Source organism: Sapajus apella, unplaced genomic scaffold (genome assembly GCF_009761245.1).
Source record: "Sapajus apella isolate SASKATOON/1434 unplaced genomic scaffold, GSC_monkey_1.0 scaffold42, whole genome shotgun sequence".
In the NCBI taxonomy this organism is placed as follows: Eukaryota; Metazoa; Chordata; class Mammalia; order Primates; family Cebidae; genus Sapajus; species Sapajus apella.
The window spans coordinates 462,284-486,846 of record NW_022436982.1 but is presented as its reverse complement, the minus strand read 5'-3'; the positions used below and the strand labels follow the sequence as shown (position 1 = coordinate 486,846).

The window sequence follows — 24,563 nt, the reverse complement described above, 5'->3', positions numbered from 1 at the left end:
AAAAAAAAAAAAAAAAACTGGTTAACCCAGTTTTAAGTCCTTGCATATCTAAAAATTGTCTTCATTTTACTCTCATGTTTGAATAATTTGGCTGGATTTAGTTTTCTTAGTTGAAGATGATTTTCCTTTAGAATTTTCAAGACCATTGCTGCTTTCTTTTAAGTTGAATGTAAGCTCTACTGATTTCTGGCATTCGAGTGTCATTCTAAGCTCTGTTTTGTTTCCTCTTCTCTTCCACCTCTGGAAGCTTTTGGGATCTTTTCTTCATCTCTGGTAATTTGAAATTTACCGCTTGATGTGTCTTGTTCAGTTATTGTGTTAGGTCCACCTGGATCCTTTCAGACTGAGGTTCAGCTCAGTTTTAAAATCCTGGGAAATTTAAAACATTCCTTTGAGATTTTTATTTTTTTGTTTTTCAAGAATTCCTGGCTGGCCTACCACTTTTGCAGGCTAAGGAAGGATTGCTTGAACCCAGGAGTTTGAGACCAACCAGGGCAGCAAAGGGAGACCCCATCTCTATAAAAAGAAAATTAGTTGGATATAGTGGCACATGCCTGTAGTCCCAGCTACTAAGGAGCCTGAGCTGGGAAGATTGCTTGAGGCTTGTGAGTCAAGGCTGCAGTGAGCTGAGTTTGAGCCACTGTACTCCAACCAGGGTGACTGTCTCAAAAAATAAAACCAAAACAAGAATTTCTGTAAGTTAGATATTGGATCACCTTAATTGATGCTGATGCTGTAATTTTCTATCCCCTTTCTATCTTTTTGTGTTTGTGTTTTGTGGGTACATAGTAGTTATGTGTATTTATGGGATACATGAGATATTTTGATATGGGTATGCAATATGAAATAAGTACATCATGGAGAATGGGGTATCCATTCCCTCAAGCACTTATTCTTGATGTTACAAACAATCCAGTTATATTCTTTTTTTGAGACAAGGTCTGGCTCTGGTGCCATATGTTCATTATTTAACCTAATAACCTGTGCTGGATATTTGGTAGGTTGTACCTAATACTTATTACAAGTGATGTTGAGATAGATATATTCCTATACATAAATATTGGTTTGCATTATTATTATTTCTTTAGACAAGTTTCCTAGAAATAGGCAACTGGATCAAATAATCTGAACAGTTTTCTGGATTTATTTTTTGAGACAGAGTTTCGGTCTGTCGCCCAGGCTGGAGTGCAATGGTGTGATTTCAGCTCATTGCAACCTCTGCCTCCTGGGTTCAAGTGATTCTTCTGCCTCAGTCTCCTGAGTAGCTGGGATTACAGGTGCACGCCACCATGCCCGGCTAATTTTTGTAATTTTAGTAGAGATGGGGTTTCACCAGGTTGGTCAGGCTGGTCTCGAATTCCTGACCTCATGATCTGCCAGCCTTGGCCTCCCAAAGTGCTGGGATTATAGGTGTGAGCCACTGTGCCCGGCCCAGTTTTCTGTACTTATGCCACGTTTACCTAGAGAGTACCAAATAACGTTTCTACCATTAGGGTATGTGAGAGTACTGCATATATGTTTAAAATAGATATGATTTTATTAAAGTTTATAATTTGCAGTATTCTGGGTATATGCCTGCATCCCACCAGGCATTCAGGAAGCATTATGAGAAGGGTAGGCAGTTGAAGAATAGTCCTGGCCCCTTCCTGGCTGGGGAATGTCATGTGAGAGTTGGCATTGCTCTGTGGCTGTTGGTATTCTTGAGCCCAGGTAAAGCTTGTCTCTAAAGAGGGAGACACAATCTTAGACCTGCCAAGTGGCTACACTGGTGTGATCCAGTCCCTGTGCCTTGTTGTGACTCCTGTAACCTAATGACAGCCCTGTGTCTGGCCTGGTGAGATGTGCTGTGGATGACGTGGTTACGCACAAACAGAATGGGCTCTGAGGCCTGTAGCCCTCCTGGCTTTCCCCAGCAGACTTTGAGGAGAGCATCTGGTTATATCTATATAATTTTGAACTTGCTTCTAGGACAGAGGGCTTCCTACCACCTAACCATGCTCTCTGCCTCCCCACCCCCCAAATTTTTTTCTCTGAAACATTTTCCTTGGTTCTTAGGACATGTGCCAAGCTGTAAAAGAGCTTGTGATCTTGTTATTATGGTGGATGGGTCCTTTGGCCTGGGAGTGTGCTGTCTTCCTACCTTGGGCCTGATTCGTGATCAGAAGTGGTGGGGGATTTAATCACAGGACTCTGTATGCCTGTCACATTGGGGTTAGTAAGTTCCAGTGGCAGGGAACAGGCTGCCTGTAGCTGGTGGGCAGGGCCCTTAGAGTCCCGATTCCAGTCCATGGGATCCAGCCTGGTGTGGCTAGCATGCCTTCAGTCCTGGTTCTGTAGGGTGGTAGCTTTAGCAGGAAACGAAGCACAGTATGTGATGTAGGGCAGAGGTGTGGAGTCCACTCGATACCCTGGGTTCCTGAGCTGTCCATGCATGAGAACTACACTCACAGCCTCTGCCCAAAAGTAGTCGAGACTTTGGAATAGAGTTAGCTCGAAAGGGGTGTATTTGAAGTGAGGAATGACCCCTCAGAACTGATACTTCAGCCCGGGAAAGGGATAATGCTGGAGAGAAACCATTGCAGCCAGCTTGGACATCAGTCCTGGGGGCAGTCACAACTTCTTTCTTCAACTCAAGTGCTGGAGATTTGGGCATGCAAGGGCCTGTGGCGGTTGTGGCGCTTTCTCCATCACCAAGATGGGAGGATGAGGGCAGAGCAGGGCAGCCACAATTGCAGGTGAACTCCCAGCCTTTTCCCTCTCAGCTGACACTCCCCCACCCCTCTTCATTCCCTTTCGGGATGTCTGGCTAGCAACTTGGCTGTTTCTTCCAACCCGACTGCTTGACTTGGGGCTTGAGTAGTGTCAGAAATGCCAGCCCCTGGATGAGGCTGCTTCAGTGACTTCTTTGGGGACCCAGGTCTTCTTGCTTTGATCTTCTTGTTTCTCTACTACCAGGTCACCCCTCCTAATTTCTCAGTGTCACAAGTGCCCAACATTCCCAGCTGTCCCCAGGCCTATTCTGAACTGCAGACGCTGTCCCCCAGCGAGCGGCAGTGTGTGGAGACCGTGGTCAACATGGGCTACTCATACGAGTGTGTCCTGAGAGCCATGAAGAAGAAAGGAGAGAATATTGAGCAGGTGAGTGGTTGGTCAGTCAGGAGGGCAGGCTCAGACCTGTGGAGCTGGAGTCGTGTCCTGCCCGTGTCCTAGAGCCCCTCAGACTTGTAGCACCAACCTTTTCTGCGAATTTGTGAGGACATGGGCCATGTTTTAGAGGAAGCCAGCAGCCTTGGGAGCAGTATTTCTTTTGGAAGCTATTCTGGGACCCAGGCTGAGAGACACCTTTGGGAAATTGGAGCTGTTCTCCAACTACCCTGCTTTCTCGGCCTCGCCAAAAGGAGCAAAGCTAGGCTTGGGGTATGGTCAAATGTTTCCTTCCAGGAATTTTTATCCTGTCATATATGGCCAGAGTGTGTTGAGTAGGGTACTGGAGTGTTAAATCTTGGCGACATTTTCTGACTTGGGCTGTTTCTTAGAGCAATAGCCTGCCCAGGCTGTGGAGTTGACATTCAGGTAGGTCTGTCAGCTGTGGGTGCAGCTCCTTTGGAAAATGGCTACTCATGTTTAGAAGTGGGTACTTGTGTCTGTTCAGTAAAGAGTCACTGGGGTCCTGTTGTGTTGGACACAGTCAAGGCACAAAGTCAAATCTTATCCAGTATCTGGTAACCTGGGGGGGGATGCGGGGAGCGGACTTCACACACACTAGTTTGTTGAGATCTCTTGGAATGCACAGCAGAGTAGTAGTAGGTGCTAAACTCGGTTTCTTTTCTTAGATTCTTGACTATCTCTTTGCACACGGACAACTTTGTGAGAAGGGCTTCGACCCTCTTTTAGTGGAAGAGGCTCTGGAAATGCACCAGTGTTCAGAAGAAAAGGTAGGAATCTTCATACTTCATGGGGAGCCCTCTGGAAAGCAGGGACTAAGTCGTCCATCCTGGTTTTCTCCCCTGGCCCATACACAGCCTTTTTGCTTTGCCAGTAACTACATGCAGAAGCAGTTGAAGGGCAGAATCTCTCAAGTATTCAGACAGGCTGAGGCCTGCGTTTGGCTTGGTTGAAGCGTTGGGTTGAAACCTTCAGAATCCCAGTGAAGGGAACAAAGCCAAACTTTTAAATGACTAGGGAGGAAGATTGCTGCACTTTTTGTCTAGACTGCTTCCTGGAGAGCAGGCATTTCTGGGTTCAGTAACCTTCCTTGGTGGGAAGATGAATGCAGGTGGTGGGACCCAGTTAGAGGTCAGCGAGGGTGAGCTGGGACTGGGCTGACTCCTGAGGGTTGATGGGCTGTCACCAAATCCATCTGCCTTGGTTTCCTCCATGGCCCACCTCTGCTTGCTAGGGGACCTTATGGAGACTCACCGGGCTCTGGGGGAAGGATGCAGACATCCCGCTGTCCCCCAGTCCCCCTGCCCCCCCCACATTGCTTCACTCAGCTGTGCTGTGTCCTCACCCTTTTCTTTAATCTGTGTTCTCTTCTCTCCCTTAGATGATGGAGTTTCTTCAGTTAATGAGCAAATTTAAGGAGATGGGCTTTGAGCTGAAAGACATTAAGGAAGTTTTGCTATTACACAATAATGACCAGGACAATGCTTTGGAAGACCTCATGGCTCGGGCAGGAGCCAGCTGAGACCAGGCCCTGCCTAGGCCCTGCTGCAGAACCACCATCCCTGGGAGGCCCTGCAGAGCCCACCTGTGGGGAAGAAGGGGCAGCTTCCAGATGATCTTCTGGGGGTTAGAAGGTCAGGTGTGGAGACTGTGCTTGCCAGTCTCTATGAGCCTAGGCCCTGAGCTGGGAAGGTGGGGAAGATACGAGCATGTGAGTGCCCCCAGAACTGTCCTGGCTCCTTCCGTATTAAATGTATTTGCATTTTGAGAAGTGTCCTTCCCACCTCAGCCCTCCAGATAGATAGACTATCCTGGTCTTTCTGGGGTCCTTACATCCTCAGCTGAAACCTGGCCTAGCTGCCGAGAGGAGCTGGGGAGACGGGACGGGAGGGCCAGACTCAGTGCTGCTGTGGAGCTAGGTGCTTCCCCCTTCCCCGAGACGGGGTGGACTGAACTCCAATCAAGTTGAATGCAAGTGAAAGATTCTTCCAGGGTTTTAATTTGTCCCCTCCTAACAAAGTCTCATAGTGTTAACACTGGTTCTGCAATGTCTCTGAGTTTGTGAAGAACTCACTTTTCCCTGTGGGGCCCAGAGTTTGCCTTTTCTGCCAGGCACTCACCATGCTTTGCTGTCCCAGCCTTTCTTTTGACTTGGTTTGGACCATAGTCCTTTGCTACCCAGGGTTTTAGAGCCCCTGCTCTAGGAAACAATTGTTCAAGAAATCACTGGCCCCTTCCCAGCACATTGAATGAGTGAGCAGACAGGCCATGATTTAGTTGGCCAGCACTAACTCCACCTCTGTTCTTGAACAGCCTCCCCTCCAGCCCACTGCTTTAGGATGACACAATGAATAACACCTAGTCATAGAAATCAGTCTCTTTGGTTTGTTTTGTATTATGTGTACATCATTAAAGATCTAAATACAAAGGATATACAGTCTTGATGAATCTAAAATAATTTGCTAACTATTTTGATTCTTCAGAGAGAACTACTAATAAAAATCTAAAAGGTATGTCTTGCTGTGATAACTTATTACCAAGGCTATTTTATGGAGTGGGGAGCTGTGTGGTGTATAAAAGGATTTCTTGCTTAGATTTGCTGGGGATAGAATAGGACTTAACCATTTTCTGTTTCAGAACTTTCTTCCCCCTTAAGACCTGTCTTAGTTGTGGTCTGCAAAGGCAAGACTGAGTCGTTTAAACCTGACCCAGCTCTGTCTCTGGATCATGGACATAGGCCTTCCTGACTGCTGAGTTGGGATAGGCCGGGCCTTCAGGGGGATAACCCAGGAAAAGCAGCAGCAGCCCTTTTACAGTGAACAGCAGGCATTTATACGCCATAAGCAGGACTGGATTGAAACTGTTTCACCAGCTCTCAGTGGTGCTGTTGTATATGATAGAATGGGGTTCATTCCTAAAGTAAGTGTTCTTGTCTTTAATATGGTGCCGTTGTCCCACTTCAGCTTTTGGCTAGATTGGATCTTTTAAGGTTTTTAGTGATCATGTGAGGAGGGGCTGCAGCGTCCCGGGGTTGGGAAACACCAATAAGGATGCCCTCTGGCGGTCAGATGAGGGAGTGTCAGTCTGACAAAGGGCAGCTGGGCCACAGTGCTAGTCCCAAGGGCCATTTAACCCTTCTCTTGGCCTTTTAATTAAGCCCTCCTTTTAAAACCTTAAAAAGTTATCCTTTATCTGAAAGAAATAAAAGTTCACATAATAATAGGCATTTAGGCCAAGGCTGTGACTCATGAATCTCCATTTGACTTAGGGTGGCTTTAAAGTAATTGGCACCCGGAGGCTACTTTGTCTTCACTGAAACTGAGCTGCTTCCTGCTAAAAAGATACACAGTAGGCAGAAATTGGCTGAAGGCTTGTGTGTGTGAATTCTGTTTCAGAGGCCTCAGGCTGTTGAACAGAGCACTCTGTGCCAAGGTTCCCAGCTCAGGCCCCTGAGAGGCAGGGTGGCTGGGCAGGGTGTCCTAGATGAGGGCCAGGCTAGGAAATGGACTATTCTGTGAGGTGCCCCGGGACTGAGGTGTCCCAGACAGGAGCTGCCATGGAAGCATGAGAGTATCGGGCATTGTACAGAGGCCTTTCACGCCCGCAAAAGTCAGAGGAGAAAGATGTGTGACACAGGCATCCTGTCTCAAAACTGGATTGCAGGAAGGGAAGGGAGCTGTAAGCATAAGGCCTACCCCACATCTGCTGCTGTGACACATCAAGTCAAGGTTTGTCCAATTTACATTTTCAAAAACACTAAATCCCAAATTCAGTTTCTAAGGGCTGAAGGGGCAGAGCTCACCCCACTGGTCCCACTAGCACCAGGTTTTAGTTTGGGCCAGTGTTTAGCCTTCTAAGTTAGGCACAGAATTCAGCTGGTGAAGCCTCTGGGCTCAGCCTGTTGCCTTCTTTGTCTTGTGACTTCTAACCTCCAGGTTACCACTGACTACCCCATCCTCTGATCCCCAAAGTTAGAAACATCTTCAGGGTTATTAGACCCAAATATGTTCCCACAGGCAAGGGGTCAGTTAAGCAAATTCTCTAGGCCCAAGGGAAAGGCGTTAGGTTCTTCAGCCTGGCCCACCCTTTCTTGGAGGTGCTCCTATGCTTGGAACTGAGGAGGGACAGGGGCCTGGCCCTGAGGGAGAGGGTGGGTCCTATCCGAGGCCACGTGGGGCTGGGGTGAGGCTGGCACAGGCAGGACCAGCATGTGGGTTCTGGTGTTTGCAGGGAGGACCTGGCAAAGCCTCCTCCAGCCCCTGAGATTCCAGCACAGGCTCCTGCAGGGCCTCTGCCATCTCAGTACAGGATCTGGCTCTAAGATGGCACTGTTCCCTCAGGGGCTGCGGTGGGCCCATGGCAGGTGAGATAGAGCTGCAGCTGGCTTCTCAGACTCTGGATGCATTTGGATTTCAGAACCATGATTTCATCCAGCTGGGTCACAAAATCTTCAAAATCCTGAGAAGGAAACAAGGGACACATGCAGCTTTTGCTCTTGCTGGCGCTCTGCCAGATCTGCTTTTCTAGTCCCTCCTCTTGCAGGAAAGTTTTAGAACCCAGGCTACTCTCCCAGTGGGAGAACACGTAGGATAGTTTCTATGGCACAGGTGGGGGCCCACTTCTCTGCATTTGAGACACTTTCCAAGTAGGGGAGTATTTTGTAGGGCAGAAGGGTATTTGGTAGGAATAACTACATGTGGTAGGCAGCAGACTGGTCACTGTTAGTCACAGGGAGGAGCCCCGACAAACCACCAGGAAGGCAGAGCAGCTGAAGATAGAGGCTGGAAACATTTTGGCTTGGGAATAGTGCGTGTTGCACCATCTTCCACCTGAACCTTTACTCAAGCTGACTCAAAGGTGTGGCAAGAGGAGGCTCAAGGCCTCAGTCACAGTTAGTGTGTGCCAGCAGACCCTTTCCCCACACAGCCACAGGAAACAAGGATGACCATCAAATTAGCTGCAGGCTAATTCCCAACAGCCAGTGAGTGTCCAGTCAGGGCTACTTACATTAGAACCCAGCTGGCTCATCAGTGTCTTCTCCTTGAAGCCAAGCTCAGCCATTTCATCCAGCTGTTCCTGGTGTGCTCGGATGACCACCTGCCTGGGAACACCAGAGAGAACACCGTGATTCTCCTGGCCTCCCATCCTCTCCTGGGCAACTTTCTGGAGCTGATGTCATTTCTAAGCTGAGAGCTGCCTCTGCTGAAAATGGTTAAGGTTTTGACCAGGGCCAGCTTAATACGAGTACCAACGAGATACAGGGAAGGAGACGGGCTCCCCAGCTGTACTGAAGGGCAGGGCTGGGTGCTGCTGCTCTTCCACAGGAGCTGCCCATTTCCCACAGTTTCCCTACAGAAAGGCTCTCAAGGCTGTGACTGCAGCTGGCATACTTGGCACAAGATGGTGCCTATTGCCTGGTCTATCATTTCTACTTCCTGTAGAGGGCCTGGGACCAAAGCAGAGGGTTGGAGCAAGAAGCAGACTAGCTCACCTGTGTACCCCTGAATGGCCTTCTCTTTGTCCATGACAAAACAGTAAGCTGGAGAGGAAAGTGGGTGCCAAAGGGGCTCAAGTCTTAGGAACGTGTCCAACTTACTGTGCTTGTTCCAGGGTGGGCTGATGGAGTGTCCCTGCAGTCTTCGGAGAGCAGCTGGGGGCCAGGGGAGAACCTGGCCTTGCTAAGCACCTTGACATCAGCCTGGGTTTGAGCCATGTGACATTCTCATTGTTGCAGGGCAACTTGATGGGGTCTGTGGACAAACCAATCTGCCAACCAAGCCTTGTAGGATGTTTTCTCCTCTGGGCCCTGAGCTGGTCAGCCACATCACTACTTCTTGTTTGTGGGGTGAGTGTAGGTCCAGAATGGGGTACCCCTGTACATATGGTAGAGAAGGGCTTTCCTGGGAAACCCCAGGAGCCATCCAGCCCCATCTCCTCTGCATCAGCATCATACTGCTCACTACCCACATGTTCGTGGGAGAAAAGTACAGTCTCTCTGCTCTGGCAGGTCTCTCCCAGGTCTGCCTCCCTGCCGGGCAGCTTGTCAGCTGGGTGCTGACGGATGGGTGATGGGGACAGAGCTGGAAGATCACAGCCAGGCTTATTATCAGGGGGAGATGAGGACAGCCACAGGTGCCCAGTTGCTGAAGACACTGGCAAGGCTGCCTCTTGATCACCAGATGGCACTGTGTGGCCCACAATTGGGCCCCCGGTGCTCTCTGCCACTAGACTGTGCATAGCCCCATCCCGGACCAGCTGCTCCAAGGGAGGTGAGCCTTCGTCATCTGGGTTCTCCAGGAGGGACATGGTGAGGGGAGCCATGAGTCCAGCATATTCAGCATGCGTGCCTAACTGCCCCCTAGGGTCCTCTCCTGGGACAGGATGACTGTTTTTCACAGTGCTGATCACCTGGATTGGGCTGTCTATGCTGACTTCTCTCAGAGGTGTGGTGACTGTGTCTCTTTGGTCTGGGGATCCAGGAACTGCCATGTGGGGCAGTGAGAAAGTGAAACCATCTTCCTCTGGGGATGGAAAGTTGCCCTCTTTCTGCCCAGAAGTCTCACTTTGGGAGGCATCCTGTCTGAGATCAAAGGAAGAGCCTCCACCTCTTTCCTGGCTATATATGAAATCTACCTGTGAACGGTAAGGCTTCTCTGCCAGGCTGTCTCTGGGAGAAGGCCCTGAGGTAGAGTACTCTCTGCTCCAGTCTATGGGCACCTTACTTGGGCTACAGCTGTGATCGAGTGCTGCTCTTCTGTGGTTTATGGGGTCCCTGGAGTACACCCAGCTTTTAGTTAGACCTTTCTTGTCACCTTCTGTCCTGGGGCAAGAAAACAGACTCTGCTGTCTTTCTGCCACCTGCTTCTCAGGACCCTGCCCCCACGTCTGGTGCAGGAAGAATGAGTCTTCGCTATTCTCCAGGGTATTCCTTTGCTTTGTGGTCCTCTGACTAGAGACGTGTGAAAAAGAATCTTCACTGAAATCACTGTCATCAAGGTCCTCTACTTGGGCTCCATCATGGTTTTCAGAGTAAGAGTGGAACAGAGGGGAAGTCTCGTTTGTGAGCTGACCCTCTGGGGGCTTGGACTGGCATAAAGACCTTTTCAGCGGTTGGTATTTTAACTTCTGTTGGAGGAGAGGTGGCTGTTGGAACTGCTGGTGATAGAAACGCAAATGTTCCTCCCTCTCCTTCTGATGTGGCGGGATGTTTGTCCAAGCTTCAGAGGCAGGCCTGGCAGGCGTGCCCCTCTGGCTGTCTTGACTGTGCTCTGCTCTGTGGTGGGTGTTGCAAAAGGAGAGCTCACCTCGCGACACAAGCTGCTTCTGTACTGGCTGCACGGTCTGCACTTTCTTGCACTTGGTAGACAGCTTACCACGCACTAGGCCTTCCCCTGGGCCTGAGGCCTTGCTTCCCCCAGTTTTGCTGCCTATGCGATTTTTTTCAGAGCACACTAGTGCCGACTCTTCTGCCTTTTTTTTGGCCAAATGTCCAGACCGCATGGTTCCTTTGACAGGGCTAGTATGAATGACCCACTCTTGTGAAGGACTCCCTCTGGAGCCACCCCTTTTACCAGAGACCTTAGGTGCAGAAGTAAAAGGAATGTTAGGTGGGTGGCTTGTCAGAGGATAGGCCTTCCCTCTCATGGAGCCAGGGGCTGCCACTGTGAGTGACTGCTGAAGTCCCAGCTTGACTTTTTTGGGAGAGCATTTGTCCCCTGGCAAGGCCACAGGGGAGCTCTGAATTCGTTTTGGAGAGGAGTTTCCAGATGTCCAATTTCGACTGCTTGCTGAAGTGCAACACTTAATGCCTTTCTTTAGTTCTTTGACCCTGTAAATAATCATTTTATGTTAAATGTGTATTTTCACATATCCTGCAATTCCTTTTCTATAGCTTTCTGGGAAAACAAAAACCAAAGAAAAGTATTACAAGGATTGAGAGTTATTTCTTTATCTGGGATAGAATAAGAGGAAAAGGGAACTCTGTTTCAGCATGAGATTCCCCTCTGTACCCGAATGAAAAAGAGCAGTGTTGGCTGGTTGTGGTGGCTCACATCTGTAATCTCGGCACTTTGGGAGGTCGAAGCAGGAGGATCGTTTGAGCCCAGGAGTTAAGACCAACCTGGGAAACATAGCAAGACCTTGTCTCTACTAAAAATAAAAAAATTAGCCAGGCAAGGTGGTGTGTACCTGTAGTCCCAGCTACTGGGAAGGGTGAGGCAGGGAGGATTGCTTGAGTCCTGGAGTTCAAGGCTGCAGTGAGCCATGATCGCACTATTGGACTCCAGCCTGGGTGACAGGGTGAGACTCTGTCTTTAGAAAACAAACAAATGAAAACCAGCAGTGTCTTCTCTGAGGTTATCAGTATGCACCCAACATTCCATGATCAGAAGAAGCCTTTTGGAAATCACCACAGCCCACGTAAGGGACAGGCCAGAGATGCCAATCTCAGAAGTGCACTGTGTTCATGCAGAGCCCACACTATGCTTCCTGGAGAGGGGCCAACTCAGGAGTTTTTGTCCACCACTTACCTGCAATTCCACAGAGTCCTCTTTTTCTGCAAACCACCCCTTTAATGCTTCTCTGGGAAAATGAGTTCCCTTAAATCTTTAGGAAGCAAAACCTCCAGAAATACACAGGCTTGTGCTCATTCCATTAAGGGAAAAATGACTTGTTTATTCCCAGGGTTTCTGAACCTTAGCACTATTGACATTTTGTACCAGATAATTATTTCTTAAAATATGTTTGGCAGCATCCCTGGCTTCTGCTCACAAGATGCCAGTAGCACTTCTTCCCAGTCATGGCAATCAAAAATGTCTTACCTACTGGGAGAGGCACATGTGACCACAGAGTTAGAGATAGAAGGGACCCCAGCAGATATCACAGTCACCTGGAAAGAGGCCTGGCCAGGAAGGCAGAGTTGCTGGCTCTGACATCAACTCTGAGTGAGCCTTTGGAAAGACCTACCCTTCTCTCAGCCTCAGTTTATCCTCTAGTAACATGTCTGGGCTGGGCCCTTCTGGATATACATAGCTCTAAGTGATTCTGCCTTGACAAGTAATGTCTTCTATTTCTTACAATTCAGGCTGATGCCAGAAGGAAGAAAACATCACTGAGCCTTCCACCCGTTAATTTCACTTCCCCTTAGCCATTAAAAGCCACTGATGGAGTCAACTCCTGAACAGGGAATGTGTCATCTTCCTCTTGTCATGCTTGCAAAGTGAAAGGGCCTACCAGGTCACAGTCTTCAAATGACTAATTGCCAAGAACAAGGCTGTGGTGCTCAAGGTCAGATCCCTATGTTTGTGTGAGTGGGAGAGACGTGTATGCATGTACAAACACCCACTTGTGCACACATGCTCACGCACATGCACACTTACACACAACCTGCCATCTGGTAGCCGACTTACCGATCAGCATAGCGCAAGGTATTCAGAGTGTGTTCAGTGGCCGTGTGGCTTGGTGAGATGTTGGCAATCATGCAGGTTTTGGCATTGCCAATGAAAGAGTCCTTCAGGACCTGTGCAAAACAGAAGGAAGTCAATGAATGAAGTCAATTAACAAAATCCATATTGACTACTTACTAGGTGCAGGATGCTGGGCCATAGTTCCCTTCTGTCCACAAAAATGTAAATTCACAAAAGAAGAAATACAAATGGCCAATGAACAGAAGAAGGTACTCACCACATCACCAATCCAAAAAATGCAAACAAACCATTTTAAAAAAACAATATTTTTAACTCCTAAGATTAAGAGACTAATGATGCTCTTCCCTGATAAGGGTCCAGGGAAACGGGTACTCTTCTACACTGCCATGTACCATGAACTGGACAAGCTTTCCAGAGGGCAGTTTGGCAATATATATCAAAATGTAAAAAAAAGCCAGGCACAGTGGCACTCACCTGTAGTCCCAGCTACTCAGAAGGCTAAGGCAGGAGAGTCGCTTGAGCCCAGGAGTTTGAGACTAGTCTGGGCAACATAGCAAAAACCTGTCTCAAAAAAACAAAACAAAACAGAAAAAAGTATGTATACTCTTGGTATGGCAATCACACTTGCAGGACTTTGTTCTAAGGAGATAACTGCTCGATTGACCAAAAAAAGGTATATATGACATTCATTACATTATTTATAATAGTAATATTTAGTAATAATCTAGGTATTTATAAACAGGGAGCAAAATATACACTGAATATAATTAAACCATTAAAAATGATTATACATGTACTTAGGAACATAGAAAAGTATCTAAAGCTTGTATCTTTGAGGGAAAAAGGTATATGATTCCATAGCTCTGTAAGCGGATCCATATGAGTCTACATGGTGGAGAGATGACTAAAAGGAAGTTCGCTAATGTGGCAGTGGTTATCACTGAGGTCTGGGATTTTAAGTTACCTTTTACTTTCTTCTTTATACTTGTATGTACAGTTGGAATTATTATGTTTTAATTAAAAAGAAACAGTTTCTTGGAATGGGAGCTTGTCTTAAAAAATAAGAGAGCTAGCTGGGCGTGGTGGCTCATGCCTGTAATCCCAGCACTTTGGGAGGCCAAGGCAGGTGGATCACCTGAGGTCAGGAATTCAAGATCAGCCTTGCCAACATGGCGAAACCCCATCTCTACTAAAAATAGAAAAATCAGATGTGCATGGTGGCGCACACCTGTAGTCCCAGCTACTTGGGAGGGTGAGGCAGGAGAACTGCCTGAACCCAGGAGGTGGAGGTTGCAGTGAGCCGAGATCACACCACTGTACTCCAGCCTGGGCAACAGAGCAAGACTCCTTTCAAAAATAAATAAATAAAAAATAAGAGTCAATGTCAGAATCAGGACTAACCACCTATAAGTAGGTTTCCTGTGTCCTTGGTTAAAATCATGTTTGAGAAGACCTAACTCATAGATCAACAACTCTGATTGTTACGTTCTTACAGGTTCTGCCCAGGTCCCATGGAACTGCTACCCTAGCTGCACAGAGTAAAACTGCCCACCTGCGGGGCTGGCTTCATCCTGCAGCATACAAAAAGATCTTCTCCTAGACATCCCTCTACCTTGCCTGTTCTCCACTGTGCACACAACACAAAGGCGAAAAAGAACTCAGGGCACCCACAACTGTCTTCACAGCTGTTTACACCTAGGTAGACCCTCCCGGGCCACTCTTCCGCAGCCATTATGAATGCTGATTTAACATCTATTGGTGTTTTCTGTTAATAAACGCACATTTTCATGACAGAAAAACAAAACAAAAAAACCCTTATTTGTTCCACTAAGAATAATCATAGTTAACATTTATGTAATTTTTCTGTGTAGTGTTTTTTTCCTTGTTGCACATTTTAAAAATGATAAAAACATTTAATGGTCATACAATATATGACCTTCTAACATGAAAAGTTGCAGTTTCACCTTTATTCCCATTGTTACTTCCAAAGAGATCCAATGCTGTTTCTTCTGCATCTTTTTTTTTTTTTTTTTTTTTTTGAGACTGAGTTTCACTCATGTTACCCAGGCTGGAGTGCAATGGCGCGATCTTGGCTCACTGCAACCTCCGCCTCCTGGGTTCAGGCAATTCTCCTGCCTCAGCCTCCTGAGTAGCTGGGATTACAGGCACGCACCACCATGCCCAGCTAATTTTTTGTATTTTTGGTAGAGACGGGGTTTCACCATGTTGACCAGGATGGTCTCGATCTCTTGACCTCGTGATCCACCCGCCTCGGCCTCCCAAAGTGCTGGGATTACAGGCTTGAGCCACCGCGCCCGGCCTTCTTCTGCATCTTTTTAAACGTTTTTCCCTGTTTGGCTATGTAATAATAGAAATCACATAGGCAATCACATTATTACCTTATTCTACACCTTGCTTTTTTCACATCACAATAGATCCTGGTCATCTTTCCTATCAGTACATGTAGAAAATCTAGCCCATTCATTTTAACTGCCTGAAGCCATTCTTTTTTTGTGCCAAAACAGTGGTCTAAGTCTTAGAGCCAAGAAAGTAGCAAGTACAGCTACACCACTCTATTCAATGCAAAAGCTCAGAGACTCCACTAATTCAACATTTTCTTTTCTAAGACGAGGTCTCATTTTGTCACTCAGGCTGTAGTGGCGTGATCGCAATTCACTGCAGCCTTAACCTCTGAGGCTTGACTGATCCTCTTGCCTCAGCCTCCCAAAAGTAGCTGGGAACACAGTCACGAACCACCACACCCAGTTAATTTTTTAATTTTTTGTAGAGATGAGGTCTCCCTATGTGGTTCGGGTTGGTCTGGAACTCCTGGACTCAAGCAATCCTCTTGCCTTGGCTTCCCAAAGTGCTGGGATTACAGGCATGAGCCACTCTGCCCTGCCCAGAGTTACCATACACTGGAAATAAACAGAAAGGTGGTGACCAGAACAGCATTGTTGTCCCCTAGGAACCCCTACTGCCCCAAACTGCAGATATCTCTGCCTGAGTCTGCCCCTTTCTAAAGTTCTATTGGGGGTGCACTCTCCCCTCCTTCTGCTGGGTGGGTGGGGAGAGGTTTTCTTTGGATTTTAGGTTTTTTTTTTTTTTTTTTTTTCAGATTTTGGAATATTTGCATTATCCTTCTGGTTGAACATCCCTAATCCAAAAATCTGAAATCCTTTGAGCATCATGGCACTTGAAAAGTTTTTAATTTTGGCCAGGCATGGCGGCTTACATCTGTAATTTCAGCATTTTGGAAGGCTGAGGAGGGCAGATCGTTTGAGCTCAGGAGTTCAAGGCCAAGCTAGGCAACATGGTGAAACCCCGTCTCTACAAAAAACAAAAACAAAAAATTAGCCAGGCATGATGGCGTGCACCTGTAGTCCCAGCTGCCCGGGAGGCTGAGGGAGGATTGCTTGAGCCTGGGAGGCAGAGGCTGCAGTGAGCCAAGATCACACCACTGCACTCCAGCCTGGGTGACAGGGCAAAACCCTGTCTCAACAACAACAACAAAAAAGTTTTGATTTTTGAAGCATTTCAGATTTTCAGATTAAAGATACTCAGCTTGTAGACAGAGTTCCTGGAAGGAATGTGACTCCTTTTTCTTCTCCTTCTCTTTTCTCCACTGTGCTCAGCATCATGTCTTTACTGACAGTGGATGCTCGGCTGAATGAACACATACATGAAATAAGGAAGAAATGAATGAATCAGAACAAACTCAAGGCTTGCATTTAACTTTACCTGAGTTAGTTTGCTTTGCCTGAAGGGAGTATGGGTGTGTTCCTGATCCAGTGCTCGGATACATTCCTTCAGCTGCAAAGTGAGAGAACAAGCACATCAAAGATCACGTGCAAATAAAGAGTAACAGATCTGATGCCACCTCCAGAGGGAGCTTGTTTTTCTTCAATAAAACACACTCAGACAATCCTCCCAAAGGAAGTCAAAACGGCCTGTAATTTCCATTCAACAAGAGAAACCAAGCTAGATTGGGAAACACCATCCTGTGCAGCCTAGCTGAAGGCCTCTCAGCTTAGAGGCTGGGATCCTAGGATTGGCTCTGCATTGATGGTGGGGAACACACAGACCCTGGGACCTACCCTCAGGTCCCAGAGTTCAAGCTCCTGTGGTGGTAGTTCTGACTCGTTGGCTCCTTTTCTCTCCTCACACTCTTCTCAACTGTTGATGTACTTAAGTAGACAAAATATCTATATCCACTTCCCCGCTCCCTGCTCACACAGATACATCTGTTGGTGTAGATTCAAGTATAGATTCAGATATAAACTATCTGAATGGGGTAGAAGAAATTCCAGAGTCAGAACTAGGAGGAAACTGAGAAATCACCTAGGCATACCCCCTCATTTTATTTATTTATTTTTTCTTCTTCTTTTTTTTTTTGTAGAGATGGGGTCTCTGTACGTTGCCCAGGCTGATCTCAAACTCCTGGCCTCACATGATTCTCCTGCTTCAGCATCCCAGAGTGCTGGGATTACAGCCAGCACTTTGACTATACACATCCAATCAACCCCTTCATTTAAAAACAGCAAGGTCTATGGCCCAAAGGCAAAAGAATGTTACTTGCTCCTGTGTGTACCCCTCAGTAAGAAGCGCTCACTGGACATGACTGAGGACATCAGAGATTTGGATATGCGGACCACATATCCAGGGGAAACACTCCCATCAGAAACAGTTATGGGAGTTGCAGGGGGCAAGATGAGGAGGAGAGACCTATTTCTGAGTGATGGATCTAAGTTAAAAGATAGTAAAAGAAAAGAAAAGGAGCCAGGCGCGGTGGCTAATGCCTGTAATCCCAGCACTTTGGGAGGCCAAGGTGGGTGGATCATTTGAGGCCAGGAGATCGAGACCAGCTTCGCCAACATGGTAAAACCCCGTCTGTCTCTACTAAGAATACAAATAATAATAATAATAATAATTAGCCGGGTATGGTGGCATGCGCCTGTAATCCCAATTATTTAGGAGGCTGAGAAAGGAGAAAAGCTTGAACCTGGGAAGTGGAAGTTGCGGTGATGTGAGATCACGCTACCACACTCCAGCCTGGGTGACAGAGTGAGACTCCGTCTCAAAAACAAAAACAAAAACAAGAAAGGAGGGAAGAAAGTGGAAGCAATCCCTTGGAAGTGCCGGTGGTGGGAGTCCACCAAGAATAGGCAGTTTGCCTCAAGAGTATGCTATGGCTATTCTTAGCAGCAGCCATAGATGCCCGAAACTGCCCTACCTCTATCCAAGAAGCTGTGGGGTATAAATAGGTGTGTGGAAATTTCCTCTTTTATTTATTTACTTATTTTATTTTTTTTGAGACAGAGTCTCACTCTGTTACCCAGGCTGGAATGCAGTGGCATGATCTCGGTTCACTGCAACCTCCACCTCCCACATTCAAGCGATTCTCCTGCCTCAGCCTCCTAAGTAGCTGGGATTACAGGCATGTACCACCACGCCCAACTAATTTTTATATATTTTTCTAGTAGAGATGGGGTTTCACCATGTTGGTCTGGTTGGTCTCAAACTCCTGACCTCATGATCCGCCCACCTTGGCCTCGCAAAGTGCTGGGATTACAAGCGTGAGTCACCTCGTCCAGCAGAAATTTCCTCTTTTATTAAAAATCTATCCAGTATTCCCTAACTTTACCACTGGAAAGATTCTCCACTAGGGATGAATAAATAATCAAACTCTGCCCTTCACAGACTCAAATTCAAGTGTGGCCACCAATCTCTATAAGCATTTTTTTTTTTTTTCAAATAAAAAGATGTTGGCTCTCTCTCTCACCCTCCCAACTTATCCCTCACGAGGTCTGGAAAGAATGTACCTAGCTGGAGACTTCAGTTCTGGAAAAAAAAAAAAGTAAATAATGTGGTGGGGCATAAGGCAGCATAGGCAGCTAGAAAAAGGAATGAGGAAGAGCTCTATATACAGTCATGGAGTGATCTTGAGGATATCGTTAAGTGACAAAAGCAAAGTGCAAAACAGAGTTGAGAGTATGTTAACATTTTTTTCTAAGAAAAAAGGTGAGTGCACAGAGAGACAGAAAAATGATTATAAAAGGGGAGGAAGGTAACAAGGTTGAGAGTACAGGGATAGAAACTATACTTCTCTGGGCCCGGTGCGGTGGCTCACGCCTGTAATCCCAACACTTTGGGAGGCTGAGGAGGGGTGGATCACAAAGTCAAGAGATCGAGACCATCCTGGTCAACATGGTGAAACCCCGTCTCTACTAAAAATACAAAAAATCAGCTGGGCATGGTGGCACGTGCCTGTAATCCCAGCTACTCAGGAGGCTGAGGCAGGAGAATTGCCTGAACCCAGGAGGCGGAGGTTGCGGTGAGCCAAGATCGCGCCATTGCACTCCAGCTTGGGTAACAAGAGCGAAACTCCGATTCCAAAAAAAAAAAAGAAACTATAGTTCTCTGAATGTGGCTTATTTTACAGTTTTTACTTTAAAACCACGTAAATTTTTTTGCTTTTTGTTTTTTTGTTTTTTTAAAGATAGGATCTCACTTTGTCTCTCAGGCTGGAGTGCAGGCATAATCACAGCTCCCTGCTGCCTTGAATACCTGGGCTCAAGCGATCCTCTCACCTCAGCCTCACAAGTAGCTTGGCCTAGAGGTGCGCACCATGATATCCGGCTAATTTATAAATGTTTTCTAGAGACAGAGTCTCCCTATGTGGCCCAGGCTTGTCTTGAACTCCTGGGCTCAAGTGATCCTCCTTCCTTGACCTTCCAAAATGCTGGGATTATAGGTGTCAGCCACAGCTCCTGGCCTACATGTTTTAAATAATTACAAAGTAAGCTTAAATCAAAATAAATAAGGCAATTCTTAAAACTGAAACCAAACAAATGAATCTAACACTATAAAATTGGTAGGCTTAAACATAGAGAAGAATTATTCCAAGTGATTTTACAACATAATATTATGACTGTACATCCTTAGGACACAACCCAATTAAAAAAAAAATGCAAAAAAATATTGAATGGAATTAATCATATTATAAATAACATTAGCATTATTTTGAAATACTTATGTGTTAAAGTAGAGCAAATAAACGTTGTTAGGATCCAAGATTTCTAGCATAAGAGAAAAAAGAGACAAATATACATTTAAAGAAATTAAATAAAAACCTTGTAATTTTAATTTTTTTATTTTTTAAATATATTATTATTCATCGGCTTTCTTCAGACCAGATAGTTTTTTTTTTTTTTGACACTTGAGACAGGGTCTTGCTTTGTTGCCTAGGCTGGTTGCAGTGGTGCAATGGTGCAATCATGGCTCACTGAAGCCTCAGCCTCCTGCGCTGAAGCAATCCTCCCACTTCAGCCTTCTGAGTAGCTGTCACTACACACATGTGCCACCATGCCCAGTTAATTTTTAAATTTTTTGCAGAGGTGGGGGTCTCATTATGTTGCTCAAGCTGGTCTCAAACTCCCGGGCTTGGAGTAATCTGTCCACCTTGACCGCCCAAAATGCTGGGATTGTATGTGTGAACCACTGGGCCTGGCCTGCAATCTTAATTTTAAACTAATTTATCACTATGAATCCCACATACATTTTTCTCTTTTAAAACAAAAAATAACACCTTATTTTTTAGCTCTGTTCATTGAAAAGGCTCAGAAGCAGGACTAACCCAGTAGTGATAAGCACCCCTAGCACATAGACTGAGGTCACTAAATACCACTTCCTTCTCAAAGAAACCAAGGCTCATTGAAGAAATGGCTGATTTGATGTCTAGGGAGGGAAATGTACAAAATGAGCCTAGAACATAGGCTCTTGTCATATCAGAAAGCCAGGAAGCTATCAAGAATGAATAGGCTTGTGTCAAAAAGACACAGGAACATTCTTGAAACAGCTCCTATTGGCCATATATGTGGAATTTAAGCAGAAATACATACATACATACACACACACACACATATATATATAATGATTTCAATTAGTTTATAATAATACAAAAAAGTAAACAACAACAAACAAACTAACTTATGTTATGCTTAGGTAACAAGAACACCAACTACTTCTGAAAAGTGGCGAATAAAGTTAAAGAATCATCTTGCTTCCACTACAAACTGTATGTCGGGATAATCAGATAGTTGAGGAAAAATTCTTCTTTTCAGCTAATACATACAGAAGAAATATTAGAATTAGAATATCATCTTTCTGAAACTCTTTTTTTTTTTTTTTTTGAGACAGAGTTTCACTCTTGTTACCCAGGCTGGAGTGCAATGGCGCGATCTCGGCTCACCGCAACCTCCGCCTCCTGGGTTCAGGCAATTCTCCTGCCTCAGCCTCCTGAGTAGCTGGGATTACAGGCACGTGCCACCATGCCCAGCTAATTTTTTGTAGTTTTAGTAGAGACGGGGTTTCACCATATTGACCAGGATGGTCTCGATCTCTTGACCTCGTGATCCACCCGCCTCGGCCTCCCAAAGTGCTGGGATTACAGGCTTGAGCCACCGCGCCCGGCCCTTCTGAAACTCTTAATAAAATAATACATATAGATGAGATTCATTAATGGCTGATAAAATTCTTAGGTTAAAAATGGCTGAAGGGTGTGTCCTTAACTTAGAGGCTAAGGGAAAAACAAAGTAAAAATAAATAAAACAAAATAAAGGCTGAAAGGAAACTTTAAAATAGAGGAATTAGGCTGACAACACTTGAATCTCTTTTCAATCTTAAAATCACAAAAAGAGACAACCAGACATTCTCTATCTCCTAATGTATTGGTATAGGAAGTCTAAGAACTACCTATGAATTGTTTTTGCCAAAAAAAAAAAAAAAAAAAATAGAACCTAAATCTGATCACATCTCTAATTCAGCAGTGTCCCAATAAAAATACGTGAGCCATAAATGCAAACCACATATGTAATTCTAAATTTCTAATAGTCATATTTTTAAAAAACAGATAAAATTAATGTTGATTATGTATTTTATTTAACTCAATATATCCAAAATACTATTTCAGCATGTAGTTAATATGAAAAAAAATAAATGAGATATTCTACAAGCTTTTCTGGTAATCAAAATCCAGTATGTATTTTACACTTTAGCACATCTTAATTCAGACCAGCCACATTTCAAGTGCTCAGTTGCCACATGTGACTGGTGGCTACCACAGTGAACACCACAGCTCTAGAGCTTAATTGCCTGACAGGAAACATAAAGGACAGAATGTCATGTTAAACATCAACAAAAGGATGCAGGTGGCCAAGTCCAGACCGTGGCAAAGCTTACAGCCAATGACCCAGTTTCCTTCAACCAATACACTGATACAGAAAAAATGAAAGAGGGAGTAAGAACTCACATAGGATTTTATTTGCATCTTGATTTGAACAAGTTAACTATAAAAAGACATTTATGGGACAATTAGATAAATTATAATACTTACTGGATAATAATTACTTCTTTAGGTATGATAATGACATTATAACTATATTAAAAAAATAAGAGTATCTCTTTGAGATATATAAAAAAAATTTTTTTTGAGATGGAGTCTTGCTCTGTCACCCAGGCTGGAGTATAGTGGCATGATCTTGGCTCACTGCAACCTCCACCTCCTGGGTTCAAGAGATTCTCCTGCCTCAGCCTCCTGAGTAGCTGGGATTATAAGAGCTTGCCATCATGCCCAATTAATTTTTGGTATTTTTAGTAGAGACAAGGTTTCACAATGTTGGCCAGGCTGATCTACCTCAAGTACAGGCATAAGCCACTGTGCCCAGCTGACATATATAAAATATTTAAGGAATAAATGACATGATGACAAGGATTTTCTTTTTTTTTTTTTAAGATTGAGTCTCACTCTGTCAGTTAGGCTGGAGTGCAATGGCACGATCTCAGGTCACTGCAACTTCCACCTCCCGGGTTCAAGTGATTTTCCTGCCCCAGCCTCCTGAGTAGCTGGGATTACAGGCATGCGCCACCACACCTGGCTAATTTTTGTACTTTTAGTAGAGATGGGGTTTCACCATGTTGTACAGTCTCATCTTAAACTCCTGACCTCAAGTTATCTGCCTGCTTCGGCCTCCCAAAGTGCTGGGATTACAGGTGTGAGCCACCACACTGGCCGGATTGTATTTAAAAAATAATCTAACTGGGGGAGGGAAGGGGTTGGTTAGATTTTTTCATATGTTGGTAACTGTTGAGTCTGTTGAATCTGACAGGTATATGGGTATATGGGAGATCATTATACCATTTGTTCTACTTTTCTATGTTTAAAAAATTAATATAATTTTAAAGCTTAGAGAGAAAGCTTAGCGGAGTTACCAATTCAGCAACTGCAGAAATACTTCTGTTCCTAACTGGCATGGATCGACCAGGGGAAAAGAAAGCAAGGAGAGAAGAGAAGAGTGGCCTAGAACTGTGAGTCTGTCTGGTCAGCCTCTGTCTCCAACCCTGGCATTCCATTACCATATAAGAACAGGGCAGTTAGCCGGGCGCGGTGGCTCAAGCCTGTAATCCCAGCACTTTGGGAGGCCGAGGCGGGTGGATCACGAGGTCAAGAGATCGAGACCATCCTGGTCAACACGGTGAAACCCCGTCTCTACTAAAACTACAAAAAATTAGCTGGGCATGGTGGCGCGTGCCTGTAATCCCAGCTACTCAGGAGGCTGAGGCAGGAGAATTGCCTGAACCCAGGAGGCGGAGGTTGCGGTGAGCCGAGATCGCGCCATTGCACTCCAGCCTGGGTAACAAGAGCGAAACTCCGTCTCAAAAAAAAAAAAAAAAAAAAAAAAGAACAGGGCAGTTGCTTTGCTGCCCACATTCATCCACTCTGCCTGTATGTAACAGGCAAAGTCTTTCATGAAGGATTTTTAGATTAAAGATTTTGAACTACTTACAGCCAGTAGACTCTGATTTATTTCTGCACCTTCCATCTTTGTCTGTCTATCTGAGCCCCTTGCATCTGCTGCTCTTTCACTGCCAGCCAAGTCAATAAAAGAGATCCTAGAGAAAAGACACAGCAGGAGTGACTTCTGTGAAGCTTTATTTTTGTATCAGTCAGCATTCTGTGACCTCTGGAAGAAATTAACATTGGCCCATCCCCTGGAAAGAAAATATATTACTGAGCTGGGTATGGTGGCTCACACCTATAAACCCAGCTACATGGAGGCTGAGGCAGAGAACTGCTTGAGGCCAGGAGCTCTAGACCTAAGCAACACAGCAAGACCCCATCTCTTAAAAAACTGTAAAAATTAGGTGGTAGGCTGACGGTGGCTGACACCTGTAATCTCAGCACTTTGGGAGGATACGGCGAGAGGATCTCTTGAGCCTAGGCATTCGAGACCAGCCTGGGCAAAATACAGAAACCCTGTCTACACACACACACACACACACACACACACATATATATCAGCTAGGTGTGGTGGTGCACACCTATAGTCCCAGTTACTCAGGAGGATGAGGCAGGAGGACTACTTGGGCCCAGGAGTTCCAGTCTGCAGTAAACTATAATCATGCCAGTACACTCCAGCCTGGGTAACAGAGCGAAACCCTATCTTACAAACAAACAAACATAAGTGTCAGCTTTCCAAGAGTATCATGAGATTCTGATCTGTCAGCTGATGCTGGTACTGTCCATTCAAACACATCTATTGGTTTTAATTATTTATGAGAAAGTATGACTAAAATTAATAAAACATTCTTCCCAAAAGGCTAAAGGCTAAATGACCACAATGCTAATCACTTAAGTGACCACTTAGGTAATTATATAGAAACTTTTGTGAACAGCATTCCAGCAAAAAAAGAAAAAAAAGGAAAAGAAAAGAAAAACACTCATTACTCAGAGATGAGATAGGCTCATCCATCAGTATGGCAGAGTATTTGCTAAGATAGCACCAGAGAAGCAATGAATGTATCCAATTGTCTTATGGCTTCTTTCAAGAAGAATGAATTAATCTTCTCCCCTCACCTTTTTTTGGCTTGTAAGCTCTCCGAGATGCAATCCCTACTATTTCTCTGCTGAAACTG

At 45.4% G+C, this 24,563-nt stretch overlaps 2 protein-coding genes across 6 annotated transcripts in view; one reads left to right on the top strand and one right to left on the bottom strand.

The window, feature by feature from the left end:
• UBAP1 (ubiquitin associated protein 1) overlaps window positions 1-5,678 on the top strand; it is a 72,936-nt gene extending 67,258 nt beyond the window's left edge. For all 3 annotated transcript variants that reach the window (XM_032299931.1, XM_032299933.1, XM_032299932.1), the window contains 3 exons: window positions 2,956-3,138; window positions 3,834-3,935; window positions 4,547-5,678. In XM_032299931.1, the coding sequence (XP_032155822.1) occupies window positions 2,956-3,138; window positions 3,834-3,935; window positions 4,547-4,687 (426 nt within the window). In that variant the 3' untranslated portion in view covers window positions 4,688-5,678. The remainder of the gene's footprint in view (window positions 1-2,955; window positions 3,139-3,833; window positions 3,936-4,546) is intronic.
• KIF24 (kinesin family member 24) overlaps window positions 5,170-24,563 on the bottom strand; it is a 70,220-nt gene continuing 50,826 nt past the window's right edge. For all 3 annotated transcript variants that reach the window (XM_032299928.1, XM_032299929.1, XM_032299927.1), the window contains 6 exons: window positions 23,435-23,540; window positions 16,332-16,403; window positions 12,573-12,682; window positions 8,762-10,993; window positions 8,173-8,266; window positions 5,170-7,623 (listed from right to left, as the gene is read on the bottom strand). In XM_032299928.1, coding sequence (XP_032155819.1) covers window positions 7,483-7,623; window positions 8,173-8,266; window positions 8,762-10,993; window positions 12,573-12,682; window positions 16,332-16,403; window positions 23,435-23,540 — 2,755 coding nt within the window. In that variant the 3' untranslated portion in view covers window positions 5,170-7,482. The remainder of the gene's footprint in view (window positions 7,624-8,172; window positions 8,267-8,761; window positions 10,994-12,572; window positions 12,683-16,331; window positions 16,404-23,434; window positions 23,541-24,563) is intronic.